This window comes from Salvelinus fontinalis, chromosome 11, assembly GCF_029448725.1.
Source record: "Salvelinus fontinalis isolate EN_2023a chromosome 11, ASM2944872v1, whole genome shotgun sequence".
NCBI classification, from domain to species: domain Eukaryota; kingdom Metazoa; phylum Chordata; class Actinopteri; order Salmoniformes; family Salmonidae; genus Salvelinus; species Salvelinus fontinalis.
The window spans coordinates 9,165,093-9,179,650 of record NC_074675.1 but is presented as its reverse complement, the minus strand read 5'-3'; the positions used below and the strand labels follow the sequence as shown (position 1 = coordinate 9,179,650).

The window sequence follows — 14,558 nt, the reverse complement described above, 5'->3', positions numbered from 1 at the left end:
TCTAGGGATGTTTGCCCGATGCAGTCAACGCTGACAGCGTTTATGCCCTACAAGCAAATATCAAAAAGACAAAGACATCACAAATGCTATTATGCATTGCATTGCTAAGGACATGCTACCAATTAGCACAGTCAAAAAGGAAGGTTTTCAAGATTGTTTTAAACCTTTATTTAACTAGGCAAGTCAGTTAAGAACAACTTATTTACATTGACGGCCTATCGGGGAACAGTGGGTTAACTGCCTTGTTCAGGGGCAGAACGGCAGATTTTTACCTTGCCAGCTCGGGGATTCGATCTAGCAACCTTTCGGTTACTGGCCCAACGCTCTAACCACTAGGCCCAACGCTCTAACCACTAGGCCCAACGCTCTAACCACTAGGCCCAACGCTCTAACCACTAGGCCCAACGCTCTAACCACTAGGCTACCTGCCTAGTGGTTTGTTCAAGCTTCAGGCATTCTTGAGTCTGAAGCAGATATGCACCTTTTTAAACATTATTTGATTAATATCGTGATAATTATCGTTATCGAATGAAATAATATATAGATATCGTGATAATTGATTTGCCATGTCGCCCAGCCCTAATATCTACCTCAATTACCATGTTCCTCAGCATGTTGACTCAGTACTGTTACTCTGTGTATAGAGCCAAGTTACTGTTACTCTGTGTATAGAGCCAAGTTACTGTTACTCTGTGTATAGAGCCAAGTTACTTTTTTTTACACATTTGACCTTTTCTATTATTTCTGTTTGCTGTGTCTTGTTGTTGGGAAGGGCCCGTAGCAAAGCATTTCACTGTTGGGCTACACCTTGTTGTTTACGAAGCATGTGATGAATACCATTTGAGTTGTTTGTTGTTGGACTAAAGCCTTCTCTCTCTATGCTCTGCTCTGTGTAAACTAGGCTCAGTTCAGCTCATCCCACAGAGCCAATTCTCTAGAAAGCAGCTGTCTTCTCTGTCCTCCAAATGGAGCCGCGATGGCTGCCTCACTAACCTCTCTCCCTCTCTCTCTCTCCCCACTCTCTCCTCCCTCCCCACTTTATCCCACCATCTCTGTGCCTCTTCCCTTCTTTCTCCCTGAATATGTCTCCCCCTTCTCTCACCCCTCCCTTTCTACCTCCCTCTCACCCTCCCCTTCGCTCTCTCTCCTTTTCTCCCTCTCTCCCAGGTGATGCAGGTCGTCAATGCGGATGCCGTCGTGGTCAAGCTTAACTCTGGCGAGTACAAAACCATCCACCTGTCCAGCATCCGACCCCCCAGGATCGAGGGCGAGGTACGCACACCCCCCTCCCGTCGCTGTATCTTTGTGTTGTGTGTGTTGTTGTCTTGTCCTTGGCTTGCCACCCTGACACAGAGGATCATTACCAGCTCCATAGGGGCGCCTGCTGTCAGAGCCACTGTTTGGAAAGCGCTGATGTGGGCCCTTTCCCTCCCCCAGTCTAATTTTGAAAAGGCATTCCTTGTCTGTTTCTCTGTGTCTCTCTCTCTGTGTCTGTATCTCTGTGTCTCTCCCACCCACCTCTGTGTGTTTGATTAAAGCACTGCAGAGAAGTGGGCTGATCCATCCTTGCTCGCCGCGTGCACACAATGAGACAAATGCACACACTGACAGTCTATCATTCACCTCTCATGTACTCCCAGTCACCACTGTAAGACAATCATGCACACTCACTGTCACCAGGCACTCACACAATTATATGCACGCATTCCTAACCGGTCACTACTCTGTCACACTCATGCTATCAGAACACAACTTTGTCTGTCCCCTTCTCGTACACCACATCCACATGTCTGTATGTCTCCACTCCTCCATTTGTGTGTTTCCTCCCATCTAAGCCCCACTAGAGTCCTAATCAGTTTTCAGTCTCTCTGGTCAGGTGTAATAAGAAAAGAGATGGACAGAGTTTTTTAATGGAGCCCTTAATGATGGAAGAAGAACAGTAGCTAAATATAGTCATGTGGCCACCGCCAGGACGACCAGATTGGAATTAGCTGGCGACCCCTGACCCCGTCTGCTATTGGCCCCATGATGATGATTCGGCACTCAGTGTAATTGGAGGAGGGGGTACTTCCTGGTAAAAAATAAAGAATGTAACCTTTTTATTTAACTAGGCAAGTCAGTTTAGAACAAATTCTATTTATAATGACGGCCTACCCCGGCCAACACAGCCGACGCTGGGCCAATTGTGTGCCATCCTATGGGATTCATAATCACGGCCAGATGTGATGCAGCCTGGATTCAAACCAGGGACTGTAGTGACGCCTCCTGCACTGAGATGCAGTGCCTTAGACCGCTGCGCCACTCTGGAACCCGGGTTTCCCTTAATTTCCTCCCTGATGTTGGGCTCTGTCTGACATGGCACCCTGTTCCCTATATAGTGACTGCATGGTACCCCCTTACCACTGATACCAGGTCAGTTTACCATCCCCTCTAATGGTTAGGGTTGTGGGTTGGGTAATCTGATCCTAGATCAGTGTTGAGGACCAGGAACAACTTCTACCTAGACTATGATTGCGTGATGGTTCAGCACTAACCGAGACTGAGGAGGCATTTCCTGTTTCCCTTTCTCCTACCTGTATTGTTCCTAGTTGTCAAGTACATTCAGTACGCCAGCCTTCTCCTCCGCTGTCCTTCAGCCTGCGTCAATAGGGAGTCGTTGGTATTGGAGAGGAGCAGTTAGCAGTAGAATCCTACTTCTATGGCCTTGAGTCCTGAGAGCAACTTGGAGTTGAGTACTTCTTGTGGGCAGTAACAGGCTTTTTGTTTCTGACGCAAGCCAGTTCAATTTGGACTATTATCTCATAGAAGCTCTTTGTGGCATGGAAGACAAAGAAGAGCGATATACAAAAGAAAGCCTCATTGGTGAATTCTTGTACTGTATTTATTGGTGCTGACAATAACTATTAGTCACTAATGTGCTGACTGACGTATCTAAAAGGAATGAATGAAGAATGTATGCAGTCTCCTGAATGACTGAAATGTTAAAGCGTTGCTGTACGTGTTGGGTGTACAGTGTTCTGAGTGGGCTGGAATCCCTGTGAAGACGGACTGTTGTTTCCTACCAAGAGGGGTTCAATATCTTCTCATAGGCAGTTCATTACGTAGGATACATCTCATTGTACAACGTGGCCAGTGTGATTGCAGGCGATTGTTCAAGCCAAGCAGCAACAAGTCTACTTCAACTCATCAGTCTTGATTGGTGAGGGGTAGAATCGGTTGCGTTGCTTCTTGGCTGGAAGGAAAGCCTGCACCCCACAAACCCTGTATTGGGTGTTCAGGTGTTTTGGACAGATACGGCTAAAGAAACACTTCACATGCGGACAAGGCAGTGTAGGAGCAAATATATGCTGCAGGCCTGTTTTCAGTTGGTTTTGAATAGCCTACCTTTCAATACTTACTAGTCGGCAGATGGATTTATAACGGTTGTCGTCATATACCGAAATGGGCACAATACTCATTCAAATGAAGCGTATGCCTGGTTCAAGCTTTTTTTAATGTCTTTATTTGTTTTTTGATAGCCTACTCAGAATGCTGCTTAAAATGGCATAATCTCTTCTAATTTAGACTGGAGGTGTCTGAAGATCGTCATGGGGATTTCTATTCATATTGTAATGTGTAATTATTGCAGAAGGGAGAACATTAATCTGTCAATATAGACAATGTTTAGCAGTTGAGGCTTATAGGTTTTACACTTTTCCTCTATTACCCTTCATGCTGCATCTTCCCCTCCTCCCTTGTCCCACCCTCCTCACCATCTCTCCCTTCCCATGTTAGCGTCTCAGATCATTAGGAGAATACTTTGTACTCCTCCTCCTCTCTCTCTGTCCCACTCCTTCTTTCCCTGTTCCCTTCCCTTTCACCCCTATTGCTTTCATTCTCTCATGTTCTGCCTCATGTTCTGCCTCATGTTCTGCCTCATGTTCTGCCTCATGTTCTGCCTCATGTTCTGCCTCATGTTCTGCCTCATGTTCTGCCTCATGTTCTGCCTCATGTTCTGCCTCATGTTCTGCCTCATGTTCTGCCTCATGTTCTGCCTCATGTTCTGCCTCATGTTCTGCCTCATGTTCTGCCTCATGTTCTGCCTCATGTTCTGCCTCATGTTCTGCCTCTGGTGCGTTGTCTCCTCTTGTGGATCAGAGTGGTATACTATGAAACAAGCTAGATCTACTCCGGATAAAAAAAAAAATGTATTGTCACATACACCAGATAGGTGCAGTGAAATGTTTTGTATTACATGGTCAGCCAGAGTAGTACGGTGCCTGTGGAGCAAATTAGCGTTAAGTGCCTTGCTCAAGGGCACATTGTTTGATTTTTCACCTTGTCGGCTTGGGTTTTCTGACCAGGGACCTTTCAGTTCTGGCCCAACGCTCCCACCGCTAGGCTACCTGCTGCTCTTAAAATGTATGAAGCTAACCAGATTCAGTTAGCTTCACATTCCAGGTCAGGTTTCATCCGTATTACGACGGTGGATATTACTCATCCACCTGCCGCTAACTCTAGCAGGCTTGTAACTGCTCGTGCTTTGAGACAATGCTGAAACATCAATCCATGGGCATCAGAACTATTCATTGAAACAATTTTGAAACGTCAATCCATTGGCGAGTCAGTGCCACATTCTACATTTGTGCGGAAAGAAAAGTTATCTTGCACATTCAGCAGGTTGTGGTGTGAAATAGACTTTTAGAATTGTCGTCTTTATTTTATTACTTATCGTTAATGCCGTCTTTGCTGATCAATGCACAGATATATTTTCCTTCCACCTCTATCACTCCTTTGTCTTGTGGCTATAGACATATAATACATCAGCTCAGCAAAAAAAGAAACGTCCCTATTTCAGGACCCTGTCTTTTCAATATAATTAGTAAAAATCCAAATAAATACACAGGTCTTCATTGTAAAGGGTTTAAACACTGTTTCCCATACTTGTTCAATGAACAAGCTGATTGTCCTCGCAGTGAATCGTCCTCGCAGTGGCAGATCATGTGTAACAACACCTGCACAGGATCAGTACATCCGAACATCACACCTGCGGGGACAGGTACAGGATGGCAACAACTGCCCGAGTTACACCAGGAATGCACAATCCCTCCATCAGTGATCAATAGGCTAAGAGAGGCTGGACTGAGGGCTTGTAGGCCCGTTGTAATGTAAGGCAGGTCCTCACCAGACATCACCGGCAACAATGTTGCCTATGGGCATACACCCACCTTCGCTGGACCAGACAGGACTGGCAAAAAGTGATCTTCACTGACGAGTGGCGGTTTTGTCTCACCAGGGGTGATGGTCGGATTCGCGTTTATCGTCGAAGGAATGAGCGTTACACCGAGGCCTGTACTCTGGAGCGGGATCAATTTGGAGGTGGAGGGTCCGTCATGGTCTGGGGCGGTGTGTCACAGCATCATCGGACTGAGCTTGTTGTCATTGCAGGCAATCTCAACGCTGTGCGTTACAGGGAAGACATCCTCCTCCCTCATGTGGTACCCTTCCTGCAGGCTCATCCTAAAATGACCCTCCAGCATGACAATGGCACCAGCTATACTGCTCGTTCTGTGCGTGATTTCCTGCAAGACAGGAATGTCAGTGTTCTGCCATGGCCAGCGAAGAGCCCGGATCTGAATCCCATTGAGCACGTCTGGGACCTGTTGGTTCGGAGGAAGAGGGCTAGGGCCATTCCCCCCCAGAAATGTCCGGGAACTTGCAGGTGCCTTGGTGGAGGAGTGGGGTAACATCTCACAACAAGAACTGGCAAATCTGATGCTGTCCATGAGGAGGAGATGCACTGCAGGACTTAATGCAGCTGGTGGCCACATCAGATACTGACTGTTACTTTTGATTGTGACCCCCCCCCCCCCCCCCCCCCCCCCCCTTTGTTCAGGGACACATTATTCCATTTCTGTTACTCACGTGTCTGTGGAACTTGTTCAGCTTATGTCTGTTGTTGAATCTTGTTATGTTCATACAAATATTAACACATGTTAAGTTTGCTGAAATTAAACGCAGTTGACAGTGAGAGGACGTTTCTTTGTTTTGCTGAGTGTAGAAGGGTTTTGTGACCTCTGACCCTGGTCATTTGACTGTTAAACTCATGGGTACACTAGCAATGGCTGCCAGTCTTGTCTTGAATGGGAACTACCATCTATGGATTATGTCTCTGGTTTGTTGCGGCTGTCAGTTTGTATTTAGAAATTTGTGAAAGGCCATCTCAGGAAAGCAAATCCTTTACTAAATGTGTAATGTGATAGGTATTTATTTTTTATTATAGAAAAAAATATTTGATTTAATAAAATATTTAATCAGTCGTCTTCTTCAAATTAAGGAGATGATGACGTAATCTTTGCAAGAGGGAGGATATCTGATTTCATTGGTCCTCAACTCGTGGCTCGGACACTTCATTCAGGATAAATTGAGTTAGCCCTGAGGTAGCCTTTTACTTCTGAAGGACTCGTTGGGATAAACATTTTTACCTGGCTAAAAGGCGTGTGACTTTTGTAATACTGGTTATTCTGTGTTGAACTCAGAGTTGAGCAAAGTTACCTCGATAACTCCTCAAACCTGATTCGTAGTATTGGGCTCAGGTAGCTCTTTTTGTGTCCACTCTTTATCCTTTGCAGAGTCATTGCTTCCCTCATTGGCCAGTGTGTCTGTACAGTATGCCTCTGCTTCCTTTGTTGTGACAGGCATGTCTGCATCTCTCTTCATCCATCCTCCCACTCCTCCCCCTCCACCATCTCTTCAATCTCCCTGCCCTCTTTTTCTGTAGTTCTCTCTCTATCTCTCGCTCTGTATCCCTCTCTCTCCCTCCTTTTCTGTAGTTCTCTCTCTGTACCCCCCCTCTCTCTTTCTCCCTCTCTGTCTGTACCAGATGCTTTGACAGCATGTACTTTGTGCTCCATTGCACGGTCGTATGTTTGGGGAAGGCTGGGAGAGGGGTTAAGACCAGCATATGGAGACAAAGATGTGCTTTCACTGCTGGATGTTCCTCTGTCTCTGTGTTCTATTAGCTAACCCTAGTGTTATGTAAAGGCCCAAAGCGACGCCCAGAGTAGGAAGGACACATGCACACTGACACACTACAGCATTTGTCCTTGAGAGAAAGTGTTTGAGAGTTGGAAGTGGAAGGAGGTCACCATGCAGTGTTGCTGGTCCAGTTGTCTGACGTGTTTCTGACAGAAATGTCACCACGTACGTGCACTATATGTAGGGTGACATCTCTGCTAGCCCTGCTTTCCCTACTGCCAGATGTCTGCTAAATGCTAATCTGACTCCTGATCAGTTGCCTGATTTTGTTAGGGAGCCCACACATGTTCTCCTAAGCTGCCTGTGTCAGTAGACAGACTGGGAATTGGCTTCTCATAAGTAGTCTTACACGCACGGCCCAGTCCTGTGTGTGTGTGGCCGTATGGGGAGGTTCCAGGGCCAGTCCTGTGTGTGTGATGCCGTATGGGGAGGTTCCAGGGCCAGTCCTGTGTGTGTGTGATGCCGTATGGGGAGGTTCCAGGGCCAGTCCTGTGTGTGTGTGGCCGTATGGGGAGGTTCCAGGGCCAGATGCGATGACCAGTGCACAGATGAACTGTGACAACTGCTGCCAAGCCCTCTCCTCTTCTCCTCTTCTGCACGCCCCCCCCCCCCCCCCCCCCCTCTTTTTCCCTTTCTGGTTGCTGGGACTTCCTCCAACCATGGGACATGACATGTATTTTGATTGACAGGCTGTGGGACCAATGGTGACTAGCCACAGTGAAATGTGACTTCATGTTAAGGGTACCAACCCTTTTTAGGCTTTACTCCCTCTCTCTCGCTCTCTCTCCTCTCTGGGCGCCTCTCCGTTCTCTTTTTCACTCAACCATGTACTCTTCCCCTCTTACTTTCTCATCCCTCCCATCTGTCTCCTTCCCTCTCTCCTCCTCTCCTCTGGTGTGGCAGTGGTGTATTTTCAGATGCGAGTTATTTTGAGCAGGCCGGGTTGGAGTCAGCTCTTTTCCCCCCTCCCTCTCTCTCCAGCCAGCCTCTGCAGCAGTAGCAGGCAGCAGGACAAGCCTGGAGAAAACGCAATAGTAGAGGGGGGAGATGTCAGAACAGCTCAATGAGTCACTGTTATACCCACTCCCTCCCTGTGTGTGTAATGGGGGGGTTAACGTATAGCATAAGAGATGACGACAAACCGTCGTCTTTATGTAATGGGAACATACACAGGAAGTGTCTCATCCTTAGGTGGAATGTATAGTTCTGACTCATTGCTGTAGCTAGTGTGTATGTCTCATACTTATGTGGACAGAATAGCTTCCTTTCATCTCTACAGCTAAACTGTGTGTGTCATGCTTCTGCGTACAGTATCTATTTTGCCATCAAAGTGCCTGGTGTTATTTTGCAGTCTGTGTGTTTGTATTTAGTGGAAGATGTTATATTCTGTAACTCTTCCCCTCTTTGGTTTGCTCTGCTCATGCCCTCACCCCTCTTGCTCTCTCGCCATCTATCTCACTCCCTCATGCCTTCATACCCCCCTTCCTCCCTCATGTCTCTCCATGCGTTCTCTTCATTTTGTTGTGCCTGTGGCCTCCAGCGTGCCGCACTGACCCTGTCATCTGGGGTCGTCCCGCTGCACGTCCCCCGTGACTCATCTCACACCCCATTGGCTGTTTGACATTTCCCCTACGCCGGTTGGACCCCGCGCTCCTTGCCTGCGATTGGCTGAAAGTTTTTGGCCCACGCACAACCCAGCAGCTCTTATGTCATCGCCTACGATAAAGTAGGCAGAGGAGATGATGATGATGTTTGTTCTCAGTGAGACTGACAGTGGAGTTAGCGGGGAGTGTGTTAGCTAGCTACGTCAATGGGTCAACCTGCGTAGCACTGTGTGATGTGGTAGTACGGAAAGCATACGCAGACACGAGGAACGGGGAAAGCTGCTGTGACTTTTAATAAATAAAAACATCTTACCTTAAGATACGTCACATGATGATTCTTCCAGAAACAGAAAAAGGAGCACTCGGATGTTTAAAGAGGAAGAAAAAGTAAATAAAATGTCTGTGTTGAAGATCGTAGAGGATGGGGATGTTGTAGTGAAAGTGTGTGGAAGATGGATGACTGCAGCCGGGGTACCAGTCTCTTCAGCTAATCCACTTTCTATAGTCCATGTCATGTGCCAAACATACTGGCCTCTCTGCTATCTTCAAATATAAACATTCTATCATTAATGAGTTCCAGGAGTTGGGGTGTGTGTGTAAGCACAGTGTTTGTTGACATGGCTGGGGTGTGTTTATGTTTGTTTTTGAGCTAGCGCCATGTATGTCTTGTATTAAAGCTTCAGGCACTGTGTACTCCTCTTTCCCTCCCTCCGTCCCTCTCTCTCTACAACAAATTCATGCTCATTTATTTAGGGAGGTCTTTACACATGCAGTCAGTCTTAAATGCATGTCGTTTCTTTCAAAGGCCCCCAATGTACAGTTCCATCTTCAATGTTCTCTCTCTCTCCAGGCTAGCCTCCGTGCACACGCCATACACACTCTGCGGCGTCTGCACACACAAAAATGCACTCCACGCACAGCACCTTGCAAAAGTTTTCAGGACCCTCGGATTTCTTCAGTTTGTGTTACAAAGTGGGATTGAAATGTATTTAATTATTTTGTTTTTGTAAAATACTCTGTTTGTATTAATTTTATTTAAAAAATGAATAGAGTTTAACTAATATATATATATAGTTGTTGCATAAATATTCAGCCCCTTTGTTTTAGGCAAGGCTAAATGAGTAGAGGAGTACGATGTGGCTTTCCATTGAACCTTTATTAAACTAAGCAAGTCAGTTAAGAACAAATTTTTATTTACAATAATGGCCTAGGAACAGTGGGTTAACTGCCATGTTCAGGGGCAGAAAGACAGATTTTTACCTTGCCAGCTCGGGGATTCGATCCAGCAACCTTACGGTTACTGGCCCAACGCTCTAACCACTAGGCTACCTGCCGCCCCAAAACCGGGACTGTGTGAAATAATGGGTTGATTTTTGAACCCTTCCTCAACCCCCCCCCCCCCCCCCAACCCACTATAGGTTTAAAAGTTTTAGAACACCTACTCATTCAAGGGTTTTTCTTTATTTTTACTATTTTATACATTGTAGAATAATAGTGAATACATCAAAACTATGAAATTACACATGGAATCATGTAGTAACCAAAAAAGTATTAAGCAAATTTAAATATATTTGAAATTCTTCAAATAGACACCCTTTGCCTTGATGACAGCTTTGCACACTCTTGGCATTCTCTCAAACAGCTTCACCTGGAACCTGGAATCACCTAAATCTGCTTAAATCTATGGCAGGACTTGAAAATTGCTGTCTAGCCATGATCCCCAGTATCTTGACAGATCTTGAATATTTTTGAAAATAATAATGGGCAAATATTGCTCAGTCCAGGTGTGCAAAAACTATCTTACAGACTTCCACAAGAAGACTTACAGCTGTAAGCAATGGCAAAGGTGTTTCTAACCTGTATTGACTCATGAAGCTGAATACTCATGCGATGACCAATTATTATTCTTTTTTTGAATCTTTAAAAAAATACATTCCTTTTTGACAGAGTATTTTGTGTAAATGTTGGCAAAAAAATGACAAATCAATTTGAATCCCACTTTGTAACAAAATGTGAAGAAATCCATGGGGTTGGAATACTTTAACAAGGCACTGTACACACACACACACACACACACACACACACACATCCCACACACACATCCCACACTCCTCCCCCATACCAGCACATTCCACACCACATGACCCCCATCCTCGGGGTCAGTAGGTCGTGACCCCTCCTTGTTTTTTCATTCCCCTACAGCTACGCAGCTCTTTACAAGCCAGCGTCATGTTTTTGTGCTAGTCATACATTTAGTCTCAACCAGGGGTCATTTATAGTGAAAGGAAGGGACTAAGTGCATCACCATCAAATAGGACTTTCTCTACAACCTTCAGTTGTAGCATTGGATATAATGGTGGGGGAAAGGAGGGGGGACCTGACTCCGAGACACTTTCACGTTGACTAGCTAGCCCAATCTATATGATTTCCTCTTGTGTTCAATCAGTGAATTATGGATATAACTTGTTTTGGACTGCAAAATTACGGGAACTTTTCAAGAAATTCCCTTTTCAATGGTAGGAGGGAATAAGAAGGAACTCCAGATTCCAGAAATCCTCTAACCAGGATTTTGGGAAACCAGGGAATTTATTGTATTTACAGTATCCGTACAGTTATATCTGTCTCAATCCTCTGAAATGGCTTCCTGTCCTTGTCGTCTTTAATATTGTCACTGTTAATGAAGGGAATGACGGCTTAAATGGGTATTAGAACACATCCCGTTTCTCTCTGCCCTGCGTCATTTATCACAGATCGATGCCATCCTTTGAGGCCTTAAAAGTTAGCTTGAGTGTGTATTGTACAGACATGCTACCTACCATGAACATCAATGGGCCTACAGGACTGTCAAATGAGCAGAGCAATGTTTTTCAGCATTTTCTATCATGCGCTGTAAAAGGTGGAAGTAGGATGAGTCTGACGTTAGACATCGCCAATTGTTGACAGTAGAACAGTATATTAGTTTATATGGCCAGTTTGTGATGGCTCAGTAGCTGGAGTCATACAAAATGCATTAGACCCATCGCATGGTAAAATATTGTGTGGTTCCTGCGGATCAATGCCGCCTATCGATTCCCGGGCCTTGTGGAATCGTTTTATGGCCCTCTTTAAAAAAAGAAAGAAAAAAAGACGTGATTTGGGGCCTTTTCGTTCCATCTCTCCATCTCTCGCTCCCAGCCCCTTTTTTTGTTGTTGTTCCATTGCCGTGGTTACTGGGAGGCTGTGTACTCACACAAGGTGACATTAGATGCATCCTTGGGTCACATGGGCTCGATGTGTCCGCTCTAGGGGATAGAATCTCTACACAGATATTTATAGTTTGAGATTTAGATGGATAGAGGCTGTCCTCTCTTCCCCTCTTTCTTTTCCTCATCTTCCTCAAATCTCTGTCTGCCTCACTATCTGTCAGTCTTCTTTCTCTCCTCCTCTCCTTCCTCCTAAAGGGGTTTCACACTCATGTAGAACAGGGGAGACGATAGGTCGGTGTCCTCTCCTCTCTCTCTCTCTCTCTCTCTCTCTCTCTCTCTCTCTCTCTCTCTCTCTCTCTCTCTCTCTCTCCTCTCCTCTCCTCTCCTCTCCTCTCCTCTCCTCTCCTCTCCTCTCCTCTCCTCTCCTCTCCTCTCCTCTCCTCTCCTCTCCTCTCCTCTCCTCTCTCTCTTTTTTATATATATATATATATATATATATATATTGGCACAATACAGCTGACATTTAGGTTATTTTCCCTCCTGACTTGGATCCTTTCTTGAGCGAAACACCTCATTAACAAACGTTTGAGTGTCTTTCTGCGAGGTGAAGTAGTCTTGACCCAAGTGTAGTTGTATCTGGGCATGGTACCATCGGCTGATAATGAGCCTTGGCAGACACAAAATGGAGGAGTTTCAGAGAGTCCGCTCAGTGAAAGCCTGTTAACACCCATGTAACTGTGCGCCGAGGTAAAGGTCATGTGGTAAACCTCCTTAGACACATCATGGTGGATTCAGTCCCTAGGCAGTATACCAAAGACCCCCTCATCCCAAGGTAACTGAGCTTCAATGAAAGGCCTTTGTGATAAGCCCCAGCGGAAACAAAATGGAGGTCGGCGGTTCTGGGAATCAGCAGGAGGGGAGTTCCATTGGCCAGGTGTGAGATTGATTAGCTTACCTCTCAAAAGCACTGCGCATCACTGAGCTGGAGAGAGGGGTGGCGAGGGGGGGCCTAATCGACCCAAACATCAGTACACTTTGGCCAAGGTTAACGGAAACCACATTAGGAGGTTAAGATTGTGATTTCAGCCGTGGCTGGAGTCCCTCCTGTGAAGTCAGGTGCCTGGCTCACACGGTCAGGTCAAGTCTTTTTGAACCATGTTCTCTAATTGCTAAGGGCGCTAGGCTAGCGTAGGTAGGCACGTTCAGAGGGAATCTGTTCCAATGGAAATGGAGCGTGGGTGTGGGCGCAGTTTTGTAACGCTGGTTTCTCTTTCTATAAACTGAGGGGTGGGCTTCTCCACCCAAAGCCCATGCTCCTGTGAGACACACACTGCCCCCTGTTGCCTCTTCTCCAGAACCTTCCATATGCTCAGCTGCACTGCACACGTGTCAGCACCGACATAAGGAGAACGACTAGAACATCTCAAAGGAGGAGGGGAAAGGGCGAGCGCCGTGTGTGTGTGGAGAGATAATAATGGTCTTCATGGAATGGGCGGTAAACACAGAGCTATTGTAATCCATAGCCTTATTTTTTTTGTTGCATTTATGGTGTGTCATTTCTTTGTGTGGGTGTGTTTGTCATTCACTGTAATTGTTGTTGTGTTCCTCTTTCTGTGTCTGTCCCTGATACCGAAGGAGGACAAAAAAATAATAACTCTTTTGAAAATGCAAATGGGTTCTATTTATGTTCTGTTCCTGCCTTGTGTGTATTTGCACGTGTTTGTGTGTGTGTGATGCTGTCATTCATGCCGGGGTGTTTATGATCGAGATGGAACAATGGCACCAGTCCTCATCCCATCTCCCCAGTGACAGGACTCCTGAGTGGGAACGGTAAACAACTGAGCCCAGCAGCTTTCAGTGCAGTGGGGATTCAGACTGGTGGGGAGGAAAGAAAGGGGGAGCCGGGGCCACTGCAGAGAAACAAGAAGGATGAGTGGGATGGCTGGAAGTCAGTGTTTGAATACGTTTGAATAACTGTATTTCTCTTTCTGTCCCCCTCTGCTTTCCCCTTCTCTCGTTCTCATCCTGTATCTCGCTGTCTCTCTCTCTCCTTCTCCTTTCTCTCTGCAGGAGAAGAACAAAGACAAAGACAAGCGTTTCCGTCCCATCTACGACATCCCCTACATGTTCGAGGCCCGCGAGTTCATGAGGAAGAAGATCATTGGCAAGAAGGTAAGAGAACCACGCCCACAAGTCCCACTCATGTAGAGCTGTAGTTGACTAGAACTGCTCCAGAGGCTTTCCCTGAAGATCTAGTGTAGTCTAGATCAGTGGTTCCCATCCTTTTTCCGTTGCTGTACCACCAACTGAATTTCTCTCTGCCCAGAGTACCCCTGAAGTACCCCGTCGTGTACGTTTTAGTCTTCTCATGAGTCTTCTCCAGTACCCTTGTGGATAGACCAAGTACCCCGAGTGGCAACCACTGGTCTAGATCATCCGTTTTCTTTCTTGCACTGTTGTCTTGAAAAACACACACAAACACTCATGTAATAACTCACCTGCTATTTTAACTTGTTTGATTCATGTCAAGTAACATGGGAGTTGTCCCTCCACTCCTACCTCATACACTGACTGACCATTTGATTTGAATCAGGAGATTAAATCTAGTCGCTCCCGATCTGGGCGGAAATCATGTGTGGCTCCAGCCCTGTGGCTCTGCAGATTTAAACGGGTATTTTTGTGTGTTTGTGTCAGTAGTGGTTTGTTGGGCCCATACATGCTGGGCCAATGTAGTTTACATGGTCTTCACAGC

At 46.1% G+C, this 14,558-nt stretch overlaps 1 protein-coding gene across 1 annotated transcript; it reads left to right on the top strand.

Annotated features, from left to right (window-relative positions):
- The first annotated feature begins 1,142 nt into the window (after window positions 1-1,142).
- Window positions 1,143-14,029, top strand: LOC129864972 (staphylococcal nuclease domain-containing protein 1-like). Its single transcript, XM_055937336.1, has 2 exons — window positions 1,143-1,272; window positions 13,877-14,029. The coding sequence occupies exons 1-2, from the start codon at window positions 1,171-1,173 to the stop codon at window positions 14,012-14,014; spliced, it is 240 nt and encodes a 79-aa protein (XP_055793311.1). The 5' UTR covers window positions 1,143-1,170; the 3' UTR covers window positions 14,015-14,029.
- Window positions 14,030-14,558: the final 529 nt, after the last annotated feature.